General features: G+C 35.0%; 1 protein-coding gene across 7 annotated transcripts in view; it reads right to left on the bottom strand.

Annotated features, from left to right (window-relative positions):
• Nucleotides 1-27970, bottom strand: part of EML5 (EMAP like 5) — a 170212-nt gene that overhangs the window by 88844 nt on the left and 53398 nt on the right. For all 7 annotated transcript variants that reach the window (XR_007128598.1, XM_047736562.1, XM_047736563.1 and 4 more), the window contains 7 exons: nucleotides 18383-18520; nucleotides 11305-11561; nucleotides 9981-10193; nucleotides 3378-3545; nucleotides 2546-2652; nucleotides 1912-2030; nucleotides 514-700 (listed from right to left, as the gene is read on the bottom strand). Coding sequence is in view for 6 of the 7 variants with exons in the window: in XM_047736562.1 (XP_047592518.1) it covers nucleotides 514-700; nucleotides 1912-2030; nucleotides 2546-2652; nucleotides 3378-3545; nucleotides 9981-10193; nucleotides 11305-11561; nucleotides 18383-18520 (1189 nt within the window). In the remaining variant the exon portion in view is untranslated. The remainder of the gene's footprint in view (nucleotides 1-513; nucleotides 701-1911; nucleotides 2031-2545; nucleotides 2653-3377; nucleotides 3546-9980; nucleotides 10194-11304; nucleotides 11562-18382; nucleotides 18521-27970) is intronic.

Here is a 27970-nt window from a genome sequence, read left to right as displayed (position 1 = left end):
AAGAATATTTATAAATATCACCTTTTCCTCCTTCTCTAAGAATATCCATATAGAGAAATATCAGTTAAGACTTTTCTCAGTGTTTTCTATTTCAACATTTCTGCTTTGTACTTTGGTAAACCTGAATGGGTAAATATCATGGTTGTAAAATAAAAAAAGTCATCCTGTGTATCACAGAACATTTGTTAGATAATTTTATTCTAGAAAATTCAAAGAAAGAAATCAGATTTCTAGTCTTTGTTTTCTATGTTTACTCACAAATTAAAAAAATATATCCTGACAGAAAGAAGACAAGCCAGAGCCCTTAGTGCCAAATAAAAAAAAATAATAATCAAAACAATAAAACTCAAAGGAAAACTGTAGGAAAAAAGTTGGAATAAATTTTATTTGTAATATGAAAATAAAATCCCATTCTAAAGAATTCATTATTCTTCATTTCCTAGAAAATGAAAGATAGATTTTTTAAAGAAGTGGACTAACCCACATGTAAATCCAAACAAAGGTCTAACCTACCTGCCCTGTTGCCACATAGTCTTTCAAAGGATGAATAGCTAGGCAGAGAATATCATCATCATGACCCAGGTAAAAGCGCTGTGTGTTCTGCTGCCGATTGTAAATGACACCCACTGCAGCTACATGGTATACGATTTCACCAATCTGAGTATAAAACAGATTACTTCGACAGTCATAACCTCTGTAACTGAAAATAGAAAACATATCATATAAAACTAACCGTAGCTTTTGATCTGGTACATATGGGTTATACAGAGTAGCAGGTACGTTTTAGATCATTCTATTTCCAGTTTTACAAGATACTGAAAAACTAAAATTCCATAAACCTTCATGAATTGCTCTGATTACAAATAGCTAAATCCAAGCTATAATACTGAATGAATAAAGGTACAGAAAAGTATATACAGTATACTACTATTTACATAAGTGTATTACTAAATTTGTATACTATGAAACAAAAATTGGTGCTTTTTTATAAATGGAAGGGTATAGAACTGCCCTGGGAGGGTGAAAAGGATGCCTGAGAGGGCAGAGCTAGGAAGACTTTCTTTTCCTTCTTTTTTTGAAGATCTAATTGGTTTTATTAAAAGATTCATGAATCAGGCAATCTCCCATCTAGCAAGGAGAGGGGAGCTTCCTGGGAGAAGGATTTTCAAAGTGAATGCTTTCATACGCATTGTTGAACTATGAGAATATATATTCCAAAAATGTCCAAACAACAATTTTAAAAATGGTCAATATAATTCCATTCGTAACAAGTAAACTTTCTTTACACTTCAAAGAAATTCAATGGACATTATGTAACTGCTGGGAAATATTGCCTACTTTAACATTGGAAATAAAATATTCTTACTAAATGAATTCTTTCTTAAATTCCTGTAAACATTATCAGTCATGTAAGAAAATGATTACTAGGTAGAAGGGACAGGAAGGGTTGAATTGGAGAATCTGTTGTTCAAGGATGAAATGTGAAACTTATATTTCTAAGAAAATCCAGAAACCATATTTTACTAAAATTAAAATACAAAGGCCAAATGCAGGCCCCAAAAAAGGGCACAATATAATTCCAAATCATAATTAGTTAGGGGAGATGATAATCTGTTACATTTTACTTATTTTCATTTGTTTTAAGAGATACATGTCTATAAATATTAATACTAAACTTTCATAAGATAAATCTATTATTAACACTCATATAGTGCTTATTATGTATGGGACAATATTCTAAGTCCCCACAAACATTGGCTTATTTATTCCTCATCAGAACCCTATGAAGTAGGTACTGTTACCTTCATTTCACAGATGGAGAAAGAGGCACAGAGGATTTGCTCAAAGTCATACAGCTATTAAATGTGAACCAAAATACAAACACATAAATGAAAAACAGTTGTTTCATACCCATGAACAAAGTGTAATCGAATACTATTTCCTGGAGCCCGCTCTCTTCTTTTAGAAGTACCACTTTTTTGTTTCTCCTTGTACTGTTCTTTAAGCTGAGGTAGATCTTCTTTGTAAACCTTTAAATAATGTACAGAAGTAAAATGTCTCTTAGAATATAAATTAATAAAGGTGTTTACAGATTCCTATTGTAACTTTCAGACACTGTGGTTACTACTGACCACTAAAGTTTTAACACTTGTCTTAAACAGAAATGTATTTTATGAAATTTCCTTCCTTGGAAATAACAAATTTACATTTTCTATGTATCACACTGACAAATATGTATTTAGTGTTCCATGAAATTCATACACTTCAGAAGAGAATATTTTAAAGAGAATAAATGGGAGTGTACTGTGACAAAAAGCCACAGGCAAATAGAATACAGGCATATTTGATATATCAAGCCCTTATTATAAAAGGACATTTTATACAAGTGCACTTTAACTCTTAAAGGAGGAAAACTGAAAAAGACCAACATTTCTTGGAAAATTAAAAACCATGAAAGATAACAATAAGTCAATAAACAACAGGGAGAAAGATAAAGAAGAAACTAGACTTTTTCAGAAAAAAATTATGTGATGATATTAATTACCTGCCGACGGTAGGTAAGCTGGGTCTCTTGTTCAATTTCAGAATCCAGCTCTGGAACATCAGACAGATCTGAATCTGATTCATCACTATTAGAGTCAGCCAGACTTTCTGCAATTTTTAAAAATGAAACATTACTTGAAGAACATTCACTTTCAAAACAGCACTGTAAAATTATTAAGAGCTGACTGTGACAACTGACATGGTGACAAGCCATAAAACAATCAAATGAAATCATCTCAAGTGACACAGATGTCAGTAAACTGTACCACAGATTACCTTCCTCTCCACTCACTGCAAATTCAATAGCTACTTTAAGTCCCTTCACTGGCACCCAGTGACTGCTATATCAAACTTAAAAGCTGGTACAAACATAAGTAACTAAACCTTATAGGTTTATAATTATATACTATTATATATATTTATGTATATAAATATATATTTATAAGCCTTATAGGTTTATAATTAACATAAAAGTATCTAGAAAATACTATATGCAACAAATGAATTGACATTAGATAAATTTTCTTTGTCCAAAAAACCATATAGGACACCTAGATACCTATCTCCCCAAGAATACATTAAATGTTTGTTTTGAGAATGTAATGGTTTCTTCACTCATTGTTGGGCAGATTTCAATGCATGCAAAAGTACTTTGTATTCCATGCTCTGATATTTGACTCTAAACACATATGCCTAGTATTTTAAAATTTCCACTAACAAAACACTGTATTGTCACTTAAAAGGATAGATTACACTTTAATAGTAAAAGTGTTACTTTGCAGTTACTGAAGTTTTTTGACAAAGAAATTCCTTAGGCAGAATGTACTACTCACCTTGGGGTGCTATGTGAAGAGCATCTTTTAGTTTTCTTTCAGGAATAAATTTCCACTGAAAGACAGAGTGATCTGCTCCACCAATAGAAATAACCCACTGATAGTCATGTGACCATCTGACATTAGTTACGTGAGCCGAATGGCCAATGTATTTTTTAAACTTGGCCCCTATAACAAAAATATACCTTTAAATTGATAAGTAAATGCCAACACATGAAAATACCACTTCAAACAACAATTTCTATATCTGAACCAATACAACCTTCCTCCATTATCTTAATTATGATCAAAGGGTAAAAATACTCATTCAAAAGTTTGTTGAACAAACAAATGAATGAGTCTACATCAAGGGATGTAAATATTTGCTCTACTGATTTATAATATAATTTGGTAGGAACCACTACGATTGTGAGGCATTTTCTTACTGCTCTGAGAAAAGCCTGCAGCCACAAAGGCATCAACTGTTTCCATATAATGAAATTTGAATGTTTTGGCCTGAGGCCTTAGGTCTTAAGTGAAATTGACCCAGTCTACTCCATCCCCAGTAGGGCTAGCACTAGCCACCAGAGGATCCTTTTAAAACTTAAGCCATCAACAGGGGTGCCTGGGTGGCTCGGTGGGTTAAAGCCTCTGCCTTCAGCTCAGGTCATGATCCCAGGACCCTGGGATTGAGCCCCACATCGGGCTCTCTGCTCAGCGGGGAGCCTCCTTCCTCCTCTCTCTCTGCCTGCTTGTGATCTCTGTCAAATAAATAAATAAAGTCTTAAAAAACAAACAAACAAGCCATCAACAACAAACTACTTTCAAACCTAACACAGCAACATGTAGAGGAATACACAACAGGACCAAATGGGATTTATGCCAGGAATGCTGATTGGTTCAACAGTCAAAAATCAATGTAATACACCACATTCACCAAAATAAAATACGCCCAGTTGTCCCAGAAAGTGTCCCTTATAGTAATACTTTAAATTTGTATGTTTTGTGTAATGTTCTTCAATATAAGTTTGTCTAATGTTTCTTCATGATTAGATTCAGATCCTGTGTTTTTTGGCACATGTGCTATTGTATCCTTTTGGATACATCATTTCAAGGGGTACAGTTCTATCATTAGTGATGTGAGGTTGTATAATTTGGTTAAGGTGGTATACACCAAATTTCTCTATAAAGGAAATATCTAACTTTGTGGTTAATTAAAAAAAAAAAAATCTGTGTGATGACAAGAGCCAATACTGTGGTTTTAAGTTCAGAAAACATTCTCTGCATCTTGCTAGGATAAACCTGGTATTTGGCAACATATACACACCTCTATTAGAGTATACTGGATACAATAATGTTTGGCTTCATTTTGAGAATGTTTTAAAATTTTTAAATTACAGAAGCCCTGTCAGGATGGCAAAGCTCCATCAGTTAAAATCTGGAGATAAGCTTTCATGCTGGCCATGAATTTAGGGATCGCCATCTTAAGCAAAGCAGAAAAGATTTGACCGAAACTTACCTAAATTACAATTTGGTGCTTAACAGCAATGTTGTTATTTTAAGAACCATTTTTTTATGCAGCTAAAAAGAAGTAACTTTCTAGAAGGGTAACTTGCCACAGTTCACCTAGGAAAGTCTAATAAGGTAGATTTAGTCTCATTCGTCTATATGAGAGTGCATTATTTGCCCATCAAGAGGACTATAGCTATTACTCTCCTTGATGGGATCTTTTAAGTACTCTTAGCCACCAGAGAGTCTTAAAAGGTAAAGCCAGAGATTCCAGGAAATCAAATTCCAAGTTTTAAAGATGTATTAATATTGTCATGTCTAGGTACATGAAGAGTTATATGAGCCAGTATTCAAATTAACTATATGGGGCAATAACCGCAAAAGAGGTGTAAATAATCCTGTAAATCCCTTCCAGATTATATTCTGTGACTTTTCAAAGATCAATCCCCTCTAAGAAAGAACCAAGGCAACTTAACAAAGAAGTTGTAGAATAAGTCTAAGGGAAACAAATGATTTCTAATTAAAAGCGCTGTATTAATACCCAATAGCTAGAACTGTCTAAGTTCTAAGTCTAAGTCTAAGTCTAAGTCTAAGGGAAACAAATGATTTCTAATTAAAAGGGCTGTATTAATACCCAATAGCTAGAACTGCTTATTTAACATGGTAAACAGATATGAAAAGTGAACCTAAATGTCACATCTTTCATCAAGTAACTCTGACACATCACGAATACGTGTATTGCCCTACATGTTTCCAGAATTCCCTGTGATTACCCTGTGTGAGTATATTTATGACACTGAAAAGTAACAGTCTATTTACTTATTATTTCTTGTAATAAACTATAAGCTCCTTAGGACAGGTTGGCAACTTTTTACTCTGTATCTCTGGTGCGTGGTATATAGGAAACATAGGAAACATTCATTAAATACCTGAAGAGAAAGAAAGAAAAAGAAAAACAAAGATTACATTTCTCCTTACTATGCTACAATTGAGGTGGAATACTAGATTGTAGAGGAGGGAAGAAGAGTAGTGAAGGAAATGAGAGGGCATGAACATGACTCCAACCCTTTTAATTATAAAAGGAGACAAAAGTATGATATGTAAAGAATATCAGAGTTGAAATAAAAAGACTAGAGCTTAAGTGTCAGCTTGATGGCTTAATAGCACAGGAGTTGAGCACATCACTTCACCTCTCTTGGGTTAAAAGCTCTCAAAGTCCCTTAACTATGAAAACTCTGGCCTATGACAGGAAATGATGAAAGGAGAGTTAAGACCTAAAGATTGTCTCATTAATTAGAACTAGTATTTCAGAGAGATTTGTCACAGCAAATTAGAATGGTCATAGAAACTCATAATTTAAAGAAGGGGATGATAATTTTTGGTGAGGGTAAAGCAATGTACTAAAATACTTGTTTTGATTATCTCATTTTCTAATTTGTTTTAAAGTATATTTTAACACATAATTAATATGAGCTAAATCTCTTCAAAAACTTGTAGCAATAGGACAGATTTTTTTCCCATTTGTAACTATGTTTTAATGGCCTTAATCCTTTTTTTTAAGATTTAAAAAAAATTTTTTTATCACTTCTTGGTCTTTTGGCTAAGATCAAGTGTAGATTTATTTATTTATTTATTTATTTGACACAGAGAGCGCGATCACAAGTAGGCAGAGAGCAGGCAGAGAAGAGAAGGGGAAGCAGGCTCCTTGCTGAGCAGAGAGCCTGATGCGGGGCTTGATCCCAGGACCCTGGGATCATGACCTGAGCTGAAGACAGAGGCTTAACCCAATGAGCCACCCAGGTGCCCCGATTTTTTTATTTTTAAGTAATCTCTATTCTTAATGTGGGGCTCGAACTTGCAACCCATGATCGAGTCACATGCTCCTGGGATTCAGCTAGCCAGCCACTCCGACCTTAATACTTCTTTATAAAACATATGAGACTATCTTTCTGACCCTAATATAATAATATTTTAATACACAAAACTGAACTATTCATTAAAAAAAGAGATAAATGATAGATTCGACTACACTGAAATTAACAACTGGTCAAGAAAATACAATAATTATAGTAAGTCATTATAATAATTATTATAATAATCCATAAACTGGAGAAAGGCATTTGTAAACTATAAAAATTACAATTAATTTATATCTAGAGTATATGAAAAATCTTCAACAAGTAAAACAACTCTACAGAAAAATAGGCATTTTTGACAGAAGAGGAAATGCAGAAAACCAAAAAATAAATGGGAAAGATGATCAATCTCATTAGTTAGACAAATGTGACATCACTTATACTAATTAGACGTACACAAGTTAAAAAGTGTGGCAGTGCCACGTACTGAAAAGGATGTGGATCAACAGGGTTTTTAAAAGGGTATAACTACTTTGGGAAACAATTCGACATTTTCTCACAAATTCTCTGTGACCCAGCAATTCACTCCTAAGTATACATCTTTGAGAAATTTGCATCTAATAGCAAAAATCTGGAAATGACCCAAATGTCCATCACAGGAAAATAAATGCATGAGTTATACCATATATTCACAATACATCAGGAAGAATACACTAGAACTACATGCAACAATATGGACGAATCTTAGAAAACAAATCCTGAGTAAATCTCCAACACAAATATGTTTTTTATTTGATTTTTTTTTCAGTGAATTTTCTTATCAAATCTAAAGAAAGATTTTTATCAAATATAAATTTTCATTTGTCAACAAGTGGAGAGAAAGTGTTGACAGCTAGTATGAGTGATGGAGATATTAGCTTACAACAACCCTGCCTTCACCTCTCCATCCTCCACCAAAGCCTATGTGCTGCTGCCTGGGAAGAGTCCGATTATTTGACAGAAATTACTGTTGAGAGCAAAATAACTTAGATAGAAAGAGGATAATAATGGGGGAAAAAGGAGAAGTAATGCTTTGGGCTAGGAATCAAGGGGGCTAAATATGGAAGAGGATAATTCTTATTCAGGTAATCTCATACATTTTGTGTCTGAATAACAATGATTCTACAATATAAGCTACTTCTATTATTTAACTTCCACATTTTGTAAGTGCTGCACTTCTTAGAATGCAATGGATATTACTTAAGTATCTAACATGAATTACTACAGTAAACACACTCTTTTCCCAAACTCCAGTTGGATCAATAATACAACTTAATGTGTGAAAGAATGTACATCATAACTAATGTAAAAGGTAATTTTTCTAGAAATACTGCTAACTTTATGCAAGTATGTGAATTCAATAAACACGGCATCTTTAAATATTTCTACTAATTCTTTAAAGATGCAGTAGTTCTATCCTATCTTCTGTTCTCCCAGTTACTTATACATAGTCTCAAGCTAACTCACAAATGCCTAGAAATAAAAACCCTTACCATAAATTTCTCACAATTATCTAACAAAAAGAAAAATAAGGAAAACAAATTATATTCTTGAAGCAGTGACTGAACAAGACTTATTTTTCTGAGACTTCAGTAAAATATTCCAATTCAGATTATTATACATTTTAAAAATGAAATTACTGTGCAACAAAAATACTGCCAATAAACTACAGAACATAAAAACTATCAATAAAATCCCATTCATTTAATTAAGAATGCTTGGAAAATTATTTTTATTTCTGCATAGAGCCAGTATATGAAACACTGAGTAGAAGCAATGTCTAAGATTAAGATCATCATGATTAACCTTACTGAATCTCACACACCTTAACTAAGCAAATCTCATTCTGAGTCATAATAAAATCTGTTGCGCCTAATGACTCTCATGTCCTGGCTATGGGATGCGATCCATAAACAGGGTATTTTAATTATTAGAGACTTAACTAGCCTTTATTAACACACTTAACATTACTTATGGATGTAATTTCACATATACCTAGGAAGCTGACACCCTGCAAGCTGGAATCAACCACATGGTATTAGCTGGCAGTATCTGGAATTTATCATTTTATTATAAAGGCACAATAGAAATGCTAGCATAGACTTCTGGGAAAATTGGGCCCTTAAGTTTAACATCAATGAACTACCTATTTAAATACAACTATTCCAGGGGTGCCTGGGTGGCTCAATGGGTTAAAGCCTCTGCCTTCAGCTCAGGTCATGATCCCAGGATCCTGGGATAGAGCCCCCCAAGCAGATAGGCTCTCTGCTTGGCGGGGAGCCTGCTCCCCACCCCCAGCGCCTGTCTCTCTGCCTACTTGTGATCTCTGTCAAATAAATAAATAAAATCTTAAAAAAAAATACAACTATTCCAGATATTCCCATAATCACCTTTTACTGAAATGCATTTTAAACATTCATCCAAAAGTAAAAAATCATTACTACACTTGCTACACACGTTAATGCTCTAGGAATACACTCACTGCTCCTAATCTAAAGCTCCATACTATAGGAGAAAATTCTTTGAAAACTGAATCTCAGGAAAAAATTGCTTTCCCTGAATAGGAAAAAAAAAATGCTTTAAAAAGGAAAAGAAAAAGAAAAAGGCTATGATGGGGTGTGCCTGGCCTGCTCAGTTGAGCATGCAACTCTTGATCTCCGGGTCATGAGTTCAAGCCCCATTGGTAGGAAAAGTTTACCAAAAAATAAATAAATAAATAATAAAAATGTGTGTCAACTACCCTCAACAAACTAAAAAAACTTAAAAAGTAGTTTAAAAAAGTAGCTATGATGAAAAGTACTTTGTGCCTTGCTTTTAATTTTTAGTTTCTAGAAAACTAATTTCCTGACACTAATTTTCTATTCATGTAATTATTTTAGTACTTGTGGACTTGTTATAAGTGGACTCAAATACTTTATGGAACAAGGCATGGGATAAATAAATAACTAATACAGCATTTCATTTAATTATTCCTAAGTATATGAACAGAATGATTAATGTCATTTAAGAAGACATCCAAGAAAAAAAGGTGATACATAAAATGTGCAGTAAATAACCAGTAAGACCCTTATTTTTCTTACTCTGTTATACAAAATATACAAATTTCAAAACAATATATGTTAAGGATCTAAGCAAAAAACACACCTGTATATGAAAACCAACCAACGAACCAACAGGTTCCAAACTGTGACCTGAACTTGTATTTTGAAAGAAAAGATACCTTTTCTCAAACAAGGATATCGGAATAATTTTATAATTCCATAATCATCAGCTGTAACTAAAACTTGGCCAATATAATTTCCATCTACTGAATTTATGTCATTGATATCTGAATACTTGGGCCAAATTCCATTTACTTCAAGGCCTGAAACACATGTCCATGAAGCCCAATGAACACCTTTTATTTCTTCTTTGTTTGTCACTTCTTTTCCTCCTAAAAAGAAATCAGTCTTAATTAAGAAGTTATTTAATTTTTTCTCAAATAAACTGATAAATTATAAATATCTGATAAATTATGCTGATAACATGATAAACTCCAAAATTTAAGTATCTTTCTAGTATAGTTAAAGGAGAGTATTAGGAATAGGTAGGGGAATATGGTAAGGAAAGAAGAAAGTTAAATGCAAGGAATTTAAAAAAAAGCTACTACCAAAATTATACAGAGACACACACCGACTGGATTCTGATATAGCGCAGCAGGTTTACTCATCTGGAGAATAAACAACCCTATCAAATTCATGCTAGATTAGTCACAATAGGGTAAGTTAGAACAAGTAAAAGCTATATAAAAGTGGCAAATCAGCTATTAAATAAGAAACCTAAGAAGATCTATAGTTGAGAAAAAAAGAAAACTGAAAAGGAGAAAGAAGGAAGGATGAGCAAGGAGTAATACATTCAAGAACAGGAATTTAGGATTCAGTCACTTTTCATTACAGATTATTAATGAAAAACTGTTGGGGAGATATATTAATTTAATTATGTACCTAGTCTTATTAAATAAGTTGCTGTAAAACAGTGACTAATTCATTAAGTATCATACTAAATGAAGTACTGAGAGACAATATTTTGATGGTTGCTTTTATTCTTTAAAAAAAATCTTTGATGGAAACTGCTTTCCAAATTTAGTTTGTTAGCTGTATTATGGATATTTGCAAAATTTATTTGAGGTAACCACGAAAAACCCCAGTTTGTATCAGACATTTTTAGCAATTATATTTAATTAGTTCCACCTATAAAAATGGCATTTTGACTTTCTAATATACACTAGGGCTTTACCAAATACTACTTACATAGCATGGAATTCGACATAAAGTAGATCTGTCTTAGATCCTCCAAGCAAAGTTTTAATTATCAAGGACTAAAATATAAAGGATTTCAATATAATAGGGCAGCCTTATACAAAAGATCACAATGCCTGAAATATTAGCTCAGATCTTTAATTTCCTATAATCAAATGTATTTTATATTCTGCTTCTACTCAAATTCTAAAATTAATAGGCAATAAAAAATCTACAAATTATATACAATTTATTAGAAACTTTTACCTGGTGTTCTATAAAAAAGTCTTTTCCCATTTCCATCATTTGTCTGTAAATATCTACTGTCTGAGGACCAGTCCAGATGAGTGATGAAACTAAGTGATCCAACACATTCCCCCAATTTTTTATAACGTTGAGCAACACCATAGATATCAACTGAGCTGTCATTACACCCAACAGCAAGGTAAGTTCCATCTGGTGAGTATTTTAACTCATGAATTGCCTCCTTCCTATCTTTAATATGTACAACTTCGGTCATATCTCTGTAAAGAAAAAATAATGATAACACATGAAATCAAGTCATTACAGAATTAGTTCAGTTTCAAATGTGCCTAAAATGGCTGGGAGGCTACAAGTATTTATAAATCACAAAGTAAATATACATGAGACAAATATTAATTCAGGAAAAATTACTTTTTCGACAGAAATATATGAGGACAACATATGCTGAAAGTAAGGGAAAATGCTGAATTTCGGTTAATTACTTTAATGTAGTTTAAAGATTCATTCTAAATTTCCAGAGTCATAAAATAAAGGAGATACAGTCAATAGATTTTTATGATAAAGCTCCTTTAACTGAGTTTATGAAATATGCTTAATTATAAACACATGATCTTCAAATAAATTTTTGTAATGGGACAAATGTACAAAATTATATTCAAGAGATAAAGAAAAAAGGAATTGACTTGTATTATTTAAGTAACACGTTTGAATGTTTATATAGCCACACTATTTTTATTTCAACCTCTTTGACCTTTTTTAATACAAATTCTTCCCAATCAGAGATTATGTCAACCAGTCAAGTTAAACACTTTTTTCACTGATGACTTATAACTGCATTTCCAAAATAATGCAGGTATTCATAAAAGTCATACAAATGGATAAACAATTTAATACCACTGAATTTCCAAAGTTGTCAGGAGTTGGTGGGGAAGAGGAGAAGAGGGAGGCAGTGAAGGAGAAGGGGCAGGAGGAAGTAAGAATTCCTATTTCTACCTAGTGCCAAGAATTTTTTCCATTTAAATTTTGCATTACCCACCTGAAATGTTCGATGTAGGTAATTTTTTTAGAAGTTTAAATGGATATATCTCAATTTTTAAGGTTTCTAAGTGGACAATTTAGAGCAATCAAACTCAATTTTTTTTTTCCAGTAACACCTACTAACAACTGTGTTTTAGTTACATGGGATATAAAGATGAGCTCATCTTCTGTGAGATGGATAGAAAGTAGTATTGTACTTTAAAATTGATAAAATGTTGTGACTGCTCAAAAGGTATGCGGGAAATTCTATAAGAAATACTGAAAAAGGATTTAGACCAGACTAAAAGCAAGAGGGGACCAAGGAAGAATGACATCTATATTTTGAACATAAAACCTGAGGGTTTGGCTAAGAATAAAACTTTTGGAAAGGTTTTCCAGGAAGAAGACACAGCATGGACATGTGCACGTTTAAGGCACATTTGGAGAATGGTAGATATTACAATGTGGATATAAGACTAAGTGGGAAAAGTAGTGACTTGATGGGGTTGAAGAGAGAAACTATAGACAATGTGTGACAGATGTGACATGTTGCCAAGGAATTTGGGTTTTACCCTGGTGTTAAAGAGATGAAAATCAGCCTCTTAACTAAATAGAAGGGGATAAAAACAAGACAAATGAAGAAAAACCTTTTTCAAAAAAAAATTTTCCTAGTCAATACCACTGTTGCCTCAAGCCCTGTGACTCACAAGGTTCTCAACCTAAGCACAGACTTGTGTAGCTACTTCTACCTTTCCCAGTGACCCCCCCCCTTCACATTTTAATAAAGTCCACACATCTGATTCCCCTTTCTCCATATTTATCCATCCACCTATCCATCCATATCTACAAAGAACAATATTTTTTAAGAAAACATCTAAGGCACTATTTGATAGCTTTTACTTTTTATGCTTTCTTTACTGAAGATTTTATCATTCTAATCTTGTTCACAAACGTTAACCTAAATGTTCCCTAAAAATTCTTCAGAACTATTTTTTTATACATAGCCTTTTTGCTAGACATTTAATTGCTCCCAAGTAATGAGAGAAATAAGTGTGGTTTAAGTCCTTGTTCACCAACACACACACACAGGTATGCATGCATATGTGAACATATACCACAATTCTGATGGGCTCTTTTGTAGTATGTATTATGCTACTACATCAACATTACGAGTTGTGACTACCTTCTCTCATGAGGAAGTCTGAAAAACTTATAGGAAAGAAGACTATTTGATGAAAGTGTATTTTTTTTTTTAAAATTCTCAAGTCTTCTGGAAAACTGCTATGTGAATTCTATGGTTTCTTTAGGAAAGAGAGGGAGGCAGGCCAAAGCCTGGGAATATTCATATATTAGCAATTTGTAACACATCACAGAAGTGAAAGCACAGTGTTGATTACAGCACAGAACAGGAAGACAGTTCCTAGCTGGGAGAGTTAGGGGAGACAGACCAAAAGAAGTAGAATTTAAATTTCATTCTAAGGACTTAATGAGATTTAGCTTAGGAGAGGCCAGGAACTGGGAGGTGAAGGGACCACCTTCCAGCAGAGATGTAAGTGAAAGAGCTGGTAGCAACACAAAGTACTGAAGCTCTGCCTGTTGTCAATGAAGTGTAGCTGTACTGACAACAAGCAAAGACGCTAGAGTGTGGGATGAGTCTGATGAGAGAAGCTGAGAGAAAATCATAAAAGGCCTCACAAATCTTAAGATTTTTGGCCTTAATCTGTGAGTCTATGTTAGGGTAGGATGAATCAATTAGGTCACTTGTGTGATTTGACAGTAATAGACTGAAGTAGCGTAACAGTAGGATTAAGACTAATTAGAAGGCTCCAGAAGCCTGGGTGGCTCAGTGGGTTAAAGCCTCTGCCTTCAGCTCAGGTCATGATCTCAGGGTCCTGAGATCGAGCCCCGCATCAGGCTCTCTGCTCAGCGGGGAGCCTGCTTCCCCCTCTCTCTCTCTGCCTGCCTCTCTGCCTACTTGTGATCTCTGTCAAATAAATAAATAAAATCTAAAAAAAAAAAAGACTAATTAGAAGGCTATTACAGATGGTGGGTATTCAGACTTCAGAAAAAAGTGAAATGATTTAAAATATAGAGTATATTATAATCTATACTATTATACTATAAAATATATAGTCTATGTTGAAGATATTATAATTCTAATCTTACAAACATCAATTAAAGTGTTTTGAAAATCAGGCAAGTAAAATCAACAGAATGTGATGGATTGGACATGGTGGGTTAGAGAGAGAGTTAACAACCATAATTCCTAGGTTTCTGGTTGGTACTAGAACCTGGACAATTGTGCCACCCAAAAGAATGAGGCCCACAGACAGAAGATCAGCCCAGGAGGGAGGATCATAAGTACAGTTTTGGAAATGCTGAACTGCAGATGCCTTTGAGACATCCAAGTGATGTTAAACAACTGGATATACACAACTGGAGTTCAGTGGAGAGATCAGGGCCAGAACTATGTATCTGGGACCATCTGGCTATGAGTGGTAACTGAAGCTGGAGGCAGGATGAGATTACCTAGGGAGAAAACCGAACAGACAGCTCAGGTCTGAGCTTTGAGGTCCTCCAATACTTACTGGTAGGCAGAAGATAAATTAGCCTATAAAGAAAATGGAAGCAGAAGTAGGCTGAAAAGTGAAAGAGAACAAATATCCAAAGCCTGGGAAGAGAATGCTCTGAGCAGGAGCAAGTGGTTCAGGAGGTTAAATAGTGCTGAGAATCAAGCTAGACGAAACGTGGAAAATGCTGCCGGCTTTGGTGACGGTACTATTAGCAAGAATTTTTCAATGTAAAGATGAAGGCAAAAGCTATACTGCACTGTGGGTATTAAGTCAGTAATTGGAAGAAAACAGTAAATTACATAGTTTTTTGGGGATTTCACTGTGAAAGAGTAGAAATGTGATATAATTAGAGGGGATTTAGGTTTGAGGTAAGCATTTAAGACAGGATATACTTGAGGATGTCTTTTAATTTATTTATTTAATATTTGAGAGAGAGCATACACCCAAGTGAGTGTGGGGGGGAGGTAGGAAGAGGGAGAGAGAGAATCTCAAGCCAACTCCCCACTGAGTGCAGAGCCCAACAAGGGGCTTGATCCCAGAACCCCAAGATCATGACCTGAGCCAAAATCAGGAGTCGGATGTTCAACTGACAGAGCCACCCAGGCGCCCTACTTGAGCACGTTTTGATAGTGTTCCTTCAGGGGAGGGCTACAGAGAGACAAAAGTTTTGATGTGGAAAAATAATGGAGATAAACAAAGTTACTTTTTAAAGCCAGGAAACAATTTTGGGACTTAATTATTCCTAAGAAATGGAACAGACAAAATATAAGTGGGTAGAAAAAAGTTTTTAAATGAAATGCGTGATTACTTAGGGAAAAAGTCTCCTAATCCTTTTGTAGCTGATGTAATGTGGTAGTGACACTGTCAGAAAGAGACAAATGGCTAGCTGCTAATAGAATATAAAATGAAAATGCTTTTATAACTAAAGTCTATCTCATACTCTTCAGGAAACCTTATTCTATCCTCAGGAAATTTGTTAATTGAGCTTATCAAGTTCTTCCACTTAAGTCTTCCTACCTACTCATGAGAATGAATGAGTGACTCTGAGGAGTTTGGGGTGGATAACACCATGCCACCTACTACAAGTCAAATTTTACATATATGAATCTTTTAATTTGAAAAATATTTGCATTTTTTCATTTGACTCCATGATATGTTTAACATAAAACTGGTAACATTTTTTATCAAAAGGAAGAGAGATGTTCTAGAAGTTATGTGACTCTGTGCTGGCACATCATCTTGTATCCCAAATTGAGAATTAGTGTGTTAGATCTGAATTTATTCTATATTCCTCCAATCATAACATAAATACTGCTATACTTATGAAGTCTGCTTCATTATATGGCGAATGTGTATGGCAAACCAAGAAGAAACAATGACCAGGTAAATCTAGAATTAAGAATATTTTGTGAGGTAAACTTATGTGGTTAAACTACAAAGGCATTAATAGCTATAATCACCATTCCAATGGTCCTGTCAGCAATGTTGGACTCAGTTGCTGAAATAATGACTTATTAGAGATAAGAACTTATTCGCCCAGTTACTTGCACACAATAATTGAAAGGGCAAATAAATGTACAATTAACAAAAATAATTATTATTTTTAATGCATAGGAGCTATATGAGAAGAACTCTTAGGTGTTTTACAAGCATCTTAAATTCTTGTTGCACAAAAATGTAATGTACTTAATGCCACCGAATTTTTTTTAAAAGATTTTATTTATTTATTTGACAGAGAGATCACAAGTAGGCAGAGAGGCAGGCAGAGAGAGAGAGAGGAGCAGGCTCCCCGCTGAGCAGAGAGCCTCAATACCAGTTCCCTGAGATCATGACCTGAGCCTAAGGCAGAGGCTTTAACCCACGGAGCCACCCAGGTGCCCCAATGACACTGAATTTTGAAAGATGGTTAAAATGATAAATTTTGTATTACATATATATTATTACAATTAAAAAATTAGTGCAAAAGAAAAACATCAGCTTATCTCATTATAAAAACCTGTCCCAGAAAGAAAGTCAGCAACTAGAGAAACTCAGAGGCTCAAGAGAACATGATGTATCTGAAGAAGCAAAAGATGTTTTACACAGTTGAGAGGAAAAGAGTAAGGCAGAAAGAAACAGGCAGGGAGATAGGCACTACTGGCTACGTTAAGGATTATGAAATTCAAACTAGGGAGAGTGTCAAGCTTTTACCATATTTTAGAAAGAGGAGGGATGCAAACAAATTTGTTTTAAAAGGCATCGCTATTAACTGTAGAGTAAAAAGTCTTGAGGGACGCAAAACAGGAGTTAAAGAAACTAGCTGCGATGCTATCCACCAATCCAGTTAGGAGATGGCAGAAGTCTATACAAGAGTACAATGTTGAAAATGGGAGGAAGCAGATTAATTTATTTTATGTTTTTATGTTTTTAAAGATTTTATTTATTTATTTGTCAGACAGAGATCACAAGTAGGCAGAGGCGCAGGCAGAAAGAGAGGAGGAAGCAGGCTCCCCGCTGAGCAGAGAGCCCGATGAGGGGCTCGATCCCAGGACCCTGGGATCATGACCTGAGTTGAAGGCAGAGGCTTTAACCCACTGAGCCACCCAGGCGCCCCTGAAGCAGATTAATTTAAAAGCTACTTGGGAAGTAGATCATCCAGAACTCTGTAATTAACTAGATAAGAGAATTAATGGTTTCTGGATTGGGCAACTGAAAAGGTCCTACCATTCCCTAAGCGAGAGAAGAATTTCATAAATACATATGCTTGTAAACGCACACGGATTTACATCAAAATTTGCTTTTGTTTTTAAGAGAGAGGGCGTGATAGTTGGGGTGGGGGGGGGTAGTCAAGGGAGAGAGAGACTCTTAAGCAGGCTCTATGCCCAATAGGGCATCTGATCTCACAACGCTGAGATCATGACCTGAGCGGAAATCAAGAGTCAGGTGCATAACCAAGTGAGCCATTCAGGCATCCCCACAGCAAAGTTTTTAATAGCTATATAGAATTCAATAGAATGCACTGTACCTATAATTCAACATGAGATGAGGAGTGCTTTAACAAATTTGTTTAGCTCTTCTAATTATGCAAACAAATGAGAAAAGATGGAGGCATTTTTTTTTTTTCAAAGAATAAAGCTGCAAATAACAAAAAACCTTCCACCCATTTTTAATGGCCTCAAGGTCACTACCACCCCCTTCCACCAATGGCAGAGAATCATTACTAAAAGTCCACTACCAAGGAATGGAGGTCAACGCCCAAATTCATAGCTCAAAATTTTAGCCATTAATCCACTAAGCATTCTTAAGCCCCAAAGCCAAGGTTTTTGAGTTAACAATTTTCCAACAAAGTCATTTTTTATATATTTAGTATTTAATAAAACTAATATCTGAAATATATATATGTGTGTATATATGTTAAGATGAAAGGAGAGTGAAAATGAAATAGGTAAAAACAATGAGTATTGCAAATTATCACTTAACAGAAATTTACTGTTTCTATACCAATACCATACCTTACTCTAAGTACAGTGAATGAGCCATCCTTCATTCCAAGGGCAAGATGGATTCCATCTACATTTACAGCTGCACAACGAATTGGTTCTTCCATATTACACCTTGCTATTAGTGCATGATCTACTAGGCTCCATATCCTGTAACATTTAATTAAAATAAAAGCATAATTAACTAATGTATGCTGAAAAATGATAAACTCTATGAAAAGATTTTTGTTAAAATAATCATCTAAGAAAATAATATAAACATATTTTAACTATATACTTTCTGGCTAGGAATTTTAATCTATGAGAAAAGGAACACTATTCATACTTTGAAAGACAAGAGTTTATAAAATCTATTTTTTTTTTAAGATTTATTTATTCGAGAGAGAGAAAAAGAGTGTGAGTGGGGCGAGGAACAGAGGGATAGAATTCCAAGCAGACTCCCAGCTGAGTGGGAAGCCCAAGATGGGGCTTGATTCCACGACCCATGAGATCATGACCTGAGCCAAAACTAAGAGTCGGACTCCTAACTGATTGAGCCACCCAGTTGCCCCTAGAATCTTTTATTCTTAAAACGGTGTAATGACATCAGTTTTTTCCAATCATTTATTTTAGGTGGATGATTTCTACCCTGATCAAAGGGGATATACATATACATATGTATACATATATGTATACATATGTATACATATATGTATACATATGTATACATATATATACATATACTATATGTAGTGTGTGTGTGTATATGTATATAGTGTTATATGGTATATACTATATATTTATATATAGCCTTTTAATTTAAAAGTAACACTTAAGACTATGCAAATTCAGTTTGTTCCACACACTAATGTTCTAACTAATGTTAGAAATCTGTAAAAGAAAGTAGAAAATGCTGATTGAAAATTAAGAATTATACTTTCAAATAACCCAAAGGACAAAGAAAAAAAATTAATGAAAATTAATATTTTGAAGTCATAATAAAAAACGTCATATCAAAACTTGTGGAATTCAGGGGCGCCTGTGTGGCTCAGTGGGTTAAAGCCTCTGCCTTCGGCTCAGGTCATGATTCCAGGGTCCTGGGATCGAGCCCTGCATCAGGCTCTCTGCTCAGCAGGGAGCCTGCTTCCTCCTCTGTGCCTGCTTCTCTGCCTACTTGTGATCTCTGTCTGTCAAATAAATAAAATCTTTAAAAAAAAAAACTTGTGGAATTCAGCTGAAATAGTACTTAGGAGGAAATTTAAATACAGATAATATAAAAACAAATGCTTCATCTTAATGAACAGATATCTACCCCAAGAGGTTAAGAAAAGATTGGCAAAACTAGATTTTCAAATGTTTTTATAGCAGTCTCTTTTTTAAAAAATTATTTTTATGAACATATAATGTATTATTAGCCCCAGGGGTACAGGTCTGTGAATCATCAGGCTTACATATTTCGCTGCACTCACCATAGCACATACCCTCCCCAATGTCCATCACCCAGCCACCCTATCCCTACTCCCCACCCCCCAGCAACCCTCAGTTTGTTTTGTGAGATTAAGAATCTCTTATGGTTTGTCTCCCTCCCGATCCCATCTTGTTACATTTTTTCCTTCGATACCCCCCATAACCCTCTGCCCTGCCTCTCAAATTCCTCCTATCAGAGAGACCATATAATTGTCTTTCTCTGATTGACTTATTTCGCTCAGCATAATACCCTCTAATTCCATCCATGTGGTTGCAAATGGCAAGATTTCATTTTGATGGCTGCACAGTATTCGTGTGTGTGTGTATACACACATCTTTATCCATTCATCTGTTGATGGACATCTAGGTTCTTTTCATAGTTTGGCTACTGTGGACATTGCTACAGCAGTATCTTTTTTAAAAAAATTCTATTTGTTGATTTTTCCTGGGAAAAATGATTTTGTATATTGTGTTTATAGCTAGGAAATTTGTCAAATTATCTTTTAAAAATTTTTTTTCTTTTGATTTTCTACATATACAATTACCTCAGCAAATGAATTGGTTCTTCCTTTCCAATCCAAGTATCTCTATATAAATGTATTATAAATATATATTTAGCCTTACTGTACTGACAAAGACTTCCATAGTTAAATAAAATGGTGACAAATACAATGGGGAAAGTGGATATCACTGTCTTTTTCCTGATTCCAAAGGAAAACTTTCTATATTTCAACAATAAATATATTTACCAAAGACTTTAATGCTCTACCGCAGGGGTCAGCAAAGCATAGCCTGTGGCCAAACTGGAACCACTGCTTGTCTTTGTACAGTTTGGAAAGCTAAGAACGGTTTTTACATTTTTAAATGGTTGAAAAAAAATAACATTTTGAGACATGAGAGACTTATAGGAAATTCAAATTTCAGCGTCCGTAAATCAGGTTTCATGGAAACACAGCCACACTTTTTGTTTACACATTATCTATGGCTGCTTTCATACTACAGAGGCAAAGTACAGTTGTTGAAAAGCTATGGCAAACTGTGCAACAACCCTATCACTTCGCACCGCTACTTTCACGCACTAAATATTGCAGGGGCACAACTGATAGAATTTCAAGTTCTAGGTGTGCTAATCACATACACATATTGTGTAAAACGAAAAGAAAAAGAGAAAAGTAAACTTCAAATTTTGCATTTTTAAGGCATAGTGGAGTATAAATGATAGTTACTGAATGAGAGTAAAGCACTGTATTTCTTATGCAATGACAGTATAGTTGCCCTAAAAATTACAGATATAGATGAACATTACTAGACTAAGCACTCCTTGCAATATCTCTTACAAGAAAGCAATGATCAGAAAAGTTAGAATTGGGGCGCCTGTGTGGCTCAGTGGGTTAAGCCACTGCCTTCAGCTCAGGTCATGATCTCAGGGTCCTGGGATCGAGCCCCGCATCAGGCTCTCTGCTCAGCAGGGAGCCTGCTTCCTCCTCTCTCTCTGCCTGCCTCTCTGCCTGCTTGTGATCTCTCTCTGTCAAATAAATAAATAAAATCTTTAAAAAAAAAAAAAAAAGAAAAAAGAAAAGTTAGAATTTAAAAATTAAAATGAGATGTCAACAAAAGTAAGTTTCTAAGTGACATGTTAGCTAAACAAGGAAAGCTACTTATTGGTAATGGATTAACTATATCATTTTACATTGCAGTGGCTAAAAAATGTGTCCAGAGAAAATAAATTTAAGATTATTAGCCTTTAAAGTGAGAACAGTTTCTCAAAAAGTTGAGGGTTTGGGGAAAACCACCAAGTTAATTAAACAAGATAAATAATGTTGAGTGGTTTCCTTGGATTGTAATGAGTCAACAGATGTTACCAGTATTACTCAGTTGTTTATTCAAGGAGTCCATGCCAAGTTTGAAATGATGAAGAATTAGCTTCTATGACTAGTTGGTGTGGATTAACTATAGCCTAGAACGTTTCCAAAGACGTAAGTGAGAAAGAACTAAACCAATACAGTGTAGGGTGGAATTAGATGGTGTTGAAAAACATGGATAGAAAAAAATGGCCTAGGCAAACAAAAACTGAAAAAATGTAAGGTGTTTAAAAAGCCTATGATTATTCATTGTATTATTCTTCAGCAAGTATTTTGAAGAAAAACAAAACAAAACATAAAACAATGTTTACGAACTAATAATGTTAATGATGAACTTCATTTGATTTGGGGGATATAACCATTGTTAGTTCTGAAGTTGTGTCAGGAATAGAAGTTCAAAAACCTGACTTGCTGTACCACACAGCAGTTAATGGCTTAAAAGTGGTAAAGTTTTATTGTGCTTTGCTGATCTCAAAGTCAAGAATGAAATTCTTCTGAACCATAACTGCCCTTAACAACTAGTAGCTTTGGAACTTAGCTTCCATGCATGTTTGATATTGTGTCTTAATGAATTCAATCTAAAACTATTAGGCAAAAGCAGCACTTACATGTAAAACTTACACTGTGGTAGTCCTCTGAACAAGACTCTAATGCTGTTCTTTTTTTTTTTTTTTTTTTTTAATTTATCCATTTGACACAGAGAGAAAGAGCGCACATGCAGGGGGAGCAGCATGCAGAGGGAGAGGGAGAAGCAGCCTGAGGCAGCACTTGATCCCAGAATCCTGGGATCATGACGCTGGCCCAAGGCAGACCCAGGTGCCCCAGAACTAATGCTGTTTAAATAATCAAGCAGTTTTACACTACTCTTCCTGTGCTACTAAAACTTGAAATAAGATTTCTATTCCCACACAAATTTGCAGGGTATTATTTTTTTCAGAGCCCAATGTTCTAATAGAGTGTGCTGAACTACTCTCCGTGGATGGGCCCTGGATCTTGACATCTGCCCCCTTGCCCTAGAAGAAAGCCACAAACAAAGCCCAAGTTTACTCAAAGGAAGAAAAATGCCCCCATGGCAAAGTGGCATTGGCCCACTGGTGCTCCTAAATTCCCATTTTCTTTCACAATTTGGATAGTAGATCATTAATATCTTGACTGTTCTTTGAAGATTTTACATTTTAACCAGCATTTTTAGTTGTTTTTAATGTGAATTCCTTCCAAATTACTTGCCCACCAAAAGCAGAAACAGAAGTCTGATGAATTACTTTTTAAAAGATCAGTTGCCTTTTTTTCAACAGCTATGCAGCAACTGGTAATAGCAGTTCTCCTAAAACGAAGTATAAAATAGTTCCTAGCAAACCATATGGGTTAAGTGTGGCCCCACACTAAATTTCCAGGTGGACACAGAACTATGGCATCTCCCATCCCCATAAAACTGAGTAGCACAATGACAGAACAGAACACAGCATGACTGATTAACATATCATTTTAAAAATCAGTGTTATCTGGAAAGAATTAGGTTGTATCCCACTTCATTTCTTGAAGTAAATTTAAAAAAAAATAAAGCCATTAGGTTACAGAAGCATATATTAAAAACTTTTTTTTAACTTTGCAGAAGATGTTTGATAGAAAGCTCAGAAGTCATAAAAGAAAATATTAAGTTCATAAAACAAAATAACAGCAAAAAAGTTTTGTGTGGCAAAAAGCAATGAAAGAAAGAAAGAAAGAAAAAGAAATTGGTGAAAATTATTTGCAACTTACATCAGAAAGAGTTAATATCCATAACACAAAAAACCTGCTAAAAACAAAGGAGGAAATAATCTATAACCCTACAAAAAATGGCAAGAAATGTGAATAGATCATACAAAGCATTCCAGGGAGCCAACTATGTTTTAAACTAGTAAATGGCAAAGAAACACTTTCCTGTTTTCCTGTACAAACTTCACCCAGAATAAGCAAATGGTTGATGAAGAGAAATTCTTTTTATAGGAATATGACAGCTAACAAATGAATATGAGTGAAGTTAAAATACCACTATATGAAACTCTTAAAAGATCTAGGTCACGGGCTCTTGACAGGAGCAATACTGCCCCAAAGGGGGCTAAAAATTAGTTCTCAGAAATGAAAATTAGTTCTCAGGAATGAAAAATTTAAATATTATAATGGTTTGTAACTCTCTCGGGCCATAGTACAAAAACAGATATGTACTTTTTTTGTGGCGAGCTATATCATTTACTTGAAATTTCATGTGAAGGGGATGTGATTTGGGAAAAAATTATCTAAAAATTCTCATTAGAAAAGCAATAATAATAAAAAAAGGTTAAGAAACACTCATCTAGATAATAACCATCAACAGCTGCTAATATGATTTAAAAAAGAGATTACATGTTAGATATCATCAAACAGAGATGCACATTACCATCAGGAAATATTCTTGGTGAAAATTCTTAACTGCATCTCATCAAATCTCTAGATCTACTTATCAGTTTATACAATACAGGGAAGAGAGAATGTATTAAAATACATAGAGATGTAACTAGCCAAATCCAGAATGTGGGGAACTCTGGAGGACGAATACTTAGTTTCTTCAACAACAAAATTATAAAAAAAAAATAAGGGGGTAAGGAGGAAGGAAGCTACAGAATACAAGATTTAAAAGACACATCAACAACTTCTGTATATACACATTCTTTGGAGCGTAACTCAAAGAAGCCAAAGGTATGCTGTGTGAAAACAGTACTGTGGTGATATTTAAAGTTACCTTTTACACAAAACATTTACAGATGAAATGGTGAAAAAAAAATGACAAAGTGTATAAAATATCTAAACACATGTAACTGACCAGCAGTTCTTAAAATTTAGTGTACATCACTTGGAAGACTTATCAAACCACGAATTGATGAATTTCTGATACTTGGTCCTGGATAACGCATGAGCATTTGCATTTCTTACAAAGAATATTGATGCTGCTGGTCCAGGAACCACATTGAGAACCACTATCATAGACAATGTGCTAATCTGTATAAAATGTAGACAAATATTAGATCATATTTTAAAGTAATTAGAGAAAGAACAAGGAACTAACAGAAAACAACAAAAGAGCCTCACCAGACAGATCAGAGAAAAGGAAATACAAATGTCCTCTAACCATATGTAAACATACTCAACACACCTCAAAAGGAGAGAAAAGCACATTTTCACAATATAACAGGAAATCACTTTTTAATAGATTTTATTTATTCAAGAGAGAGATTGGTATGTGAATGAGTTTGTAGTCATCATTTTGCTCTGTATATGTACGTCAGAACATTATGGTATAGGCCACATTATGTTGTACACTTTAAACATATATAGTTGTTACTAAAAAATAAAAAAGTAAAAATTTGATAAGTACCAAGGAAAAAGTGAAATTAATTTGAATATGTCCAAAATATTATCAATTAATACATCAATATAAAATTATATCAATAGAAATAAATAAAAATTATCAAGGATATAGTTTACATTTTTTTTTTTCCATGCTGATTCTTCACTTACCACACACCTCATTTCAGATGAGCCACATTTTAGGTGCTCATGTGGCCAGTGGCTATTGTGCTGGACAAAGCAGAACTATACTATTGGGAGCTATACCATTTACTTAATGTATTTCATGCCCACTACATATTTTTATATCACTTTTAAATGGATCCTTTTTTTTTTAATTTTTTAAAGATTTTATTATTTGACAGAGACACAGCAAGAGAGGGAACACAAGCAGGGGGGAGTGGGAGAAGCAGGCTTCCCACCAAGCAGGGAACCCAATGCAGGGCTTGATCATAACCTGAGCCAAAGGCAGACACTTAATGACTGAGCCACCCAGGTGCCCCAGGAAATCACTTCTTACCTTTTGGGGTAATAATCAGGGCTGCCAAGGGTATGGGAAAATAGGCACTGTTATGCATTGCTGACAGGTATATAAATTGTTATTACCTTTCTATAAGGCATTATCTATCAAAATTTAAAATGCGTATATCATTTGAATACTCAGAAGTTACCAAGGAGATATGCACATTTACACATGTATACAATAGCACAGATAAAAGAATATTCATTGTAAGCATTGTATTTAATAGCATAAAACCGGAAAAACCTGAAGTCTCATCAATAATGGACTAGGAAGATAGTAGAATATGAGAATTCTGAGGTCACTTCCTGCCATGTATACCTGGAAGCAAGAGCTACATATAATGCAAGTCACTCTGAAAACAACCTTAAGATGAGCAGAACAGATCAACTACAGCCAACAACACAAAGCAGCAGCCAAAATGAGAAGGGCTGGAGGACAAGAGATGTGGTCAGATACCACAGCCCCAGCATAAGGACCCACAAGCAGGAGGAATATTGCACATATGGAGGTCCACCCTGAGGAGCAAGGGGATCAACCCCCACATCAGGTACCCTAGGCCCTAGGTACCTACACTGTAAAGATGAGCTCCTGTAATGTCTGGCTTTGAAAATAAGCAGGGCTTAACTCCAACAGCTTTGAAAATCAGCAAGACTTAACTCCAGAAGAGCCAGAGAGTTACTGGGACTCAAGACAGCTCTTAAAGGGACCAGCACACTTTATCACTTGGTCAGAGACCCAGTAAAGCAGCAGTAGTTTGCAAAGTCTCTCCAAAAGAGATTAACTTCAGGGTGCACGTTGGAGGGGCAGGAATCTGTAGGAGTTTTCTCTGATAATGGAAGTACTAGCAGGTACCATTCTCTTGCCCTCCTTAAGCCTAGCTGACATTCTATATTTATCTTGCTAGTACTACTTGCCTTTAAGTGGTCTTGCCCTATGGACCCTCCTCACCCAACCTACCCGCCCTGGCAAATGCCTCTCCAAATTGACTCCCACTCCACCACACCTGATGAACAGCCTCAGTCAGGGCTGATGTCTCCCCAAAGTGACAACCACCCTGCCACACCTGGCAGCCTAGGCCAGACAAGTGCCCCTCCAAAATGATTCTTGCACCAGGAAAGGGGGCCAGCCCCACCCACCAGCATTCCCACATCAGTTGTGGCCCAATCATAAGAGGTTGCACACAGCCCACACAGGGGATATGCCTGGGGCACCTGGTTCTGGTAACCAGGGGAGATTACACTACTGGGCTCTGCAGGACACCTTGTACTTAAGGCTACTGTGTAGACCAGGAAATGTAGATGAACTACCTAATATATAAACACAGGGAGTCAGATAAAGTGAGACAAAGGAATAGGAAAATGTGCCAAATGAAAGAACGAGACAAAACCTCAGAAAAAGAACAAAATGGAAGAAAATAATCTTCCTGACAGAGTGTTCAAACTAAAGGCCGTAAAGATGAGCACCAGACTGGATGAACTTATTGAGAACGTCAACAAGGAGAAAATATAAAGAAAAAACAACAAGAGCTGAAGAATACAGTAACTGAAACAAAACAAAACAAAACAAACAAACAAACAAAACCCAAACCTAAAGGAAAGCAAGAGCAGATCAGAGGATGCAGAAGAAAGGATCAATAATCTGGAAGATCAGTAATCTGGGTCATGGAAACCACCCAAGCTGAAAAGCAAAAAAAGAAAAAAAGAGTTTGAAAAAAATGAAGATAGGTTAAGGACCCCTGCAACATCAAGCATACTAACATGTGCATTACAGGGGTCCCAAAAGGAGAAGAAAGAGAGTAAAGGGCAGAAGTCTTGTTTGAAATAATAGTTGAAAACTCCTTTAACCCAAGTAAAAAAAAAGAGACATCCAGGTCAAGGAAGCAGAGAGAGTCCCAGACAAGTTGAACCCAAGAAATCTATACCAGGACACATAATAATTAAAATGGTAAAAGTTAAAACAAGAGGGAATCTTAAAAGCAGTAAGAGAAAACCAACTAGTTAAATACAGGAGAAACCCCATAAGGAAATTAGTTGACTTTTCAGCAGAAACTTTGCAGGCCAGAAGAGAATGGCATGATACATTCAAAGTGTTGAAAGGAAGAAACCTAAAGCCAAGAATATCTACCAGGCAAGATTACTATTCAGAACTGAAGAGAGAAAGAGTTACCCAGACAAATGAAAGTTAAAGGAGTTCACTACCACTAAGCCAGCCTTAAAAGAAAGGTTAAGGGACTTCTTTAAGCAGAAAAGACCATGACCGGACAAATATTATGAAACAAAAAATTTTCACTGGTAAAAGCAAACACAAAATAAAGGTAGGATACCAATCATTTATAAAGCTAATAACAGGGTTAAAAGATAAAAGTAGTAAAATCAATTATATCTACAAAAATTAGGTAAGGGACAT

Source organism: Lutra lutra, chromosome 7, assembly GCF_902655055.1.
Source record: "Lutra lutra chromosome 7, mLutLut1.2, whole genome shotgun sequence".
NCBI classification, from domain to species: domain Eukaryota; kingdom Metazoa; phylum Chordata; class Mammalia; order Carnivora; family Mustelidae; genus Lutra; species Lutra lutra.
The sequence above is the reverse complement of the archived record's forward strand: the minus strand, read 5'-3'. Positions and strand labels throughout refer to the sequence as shown.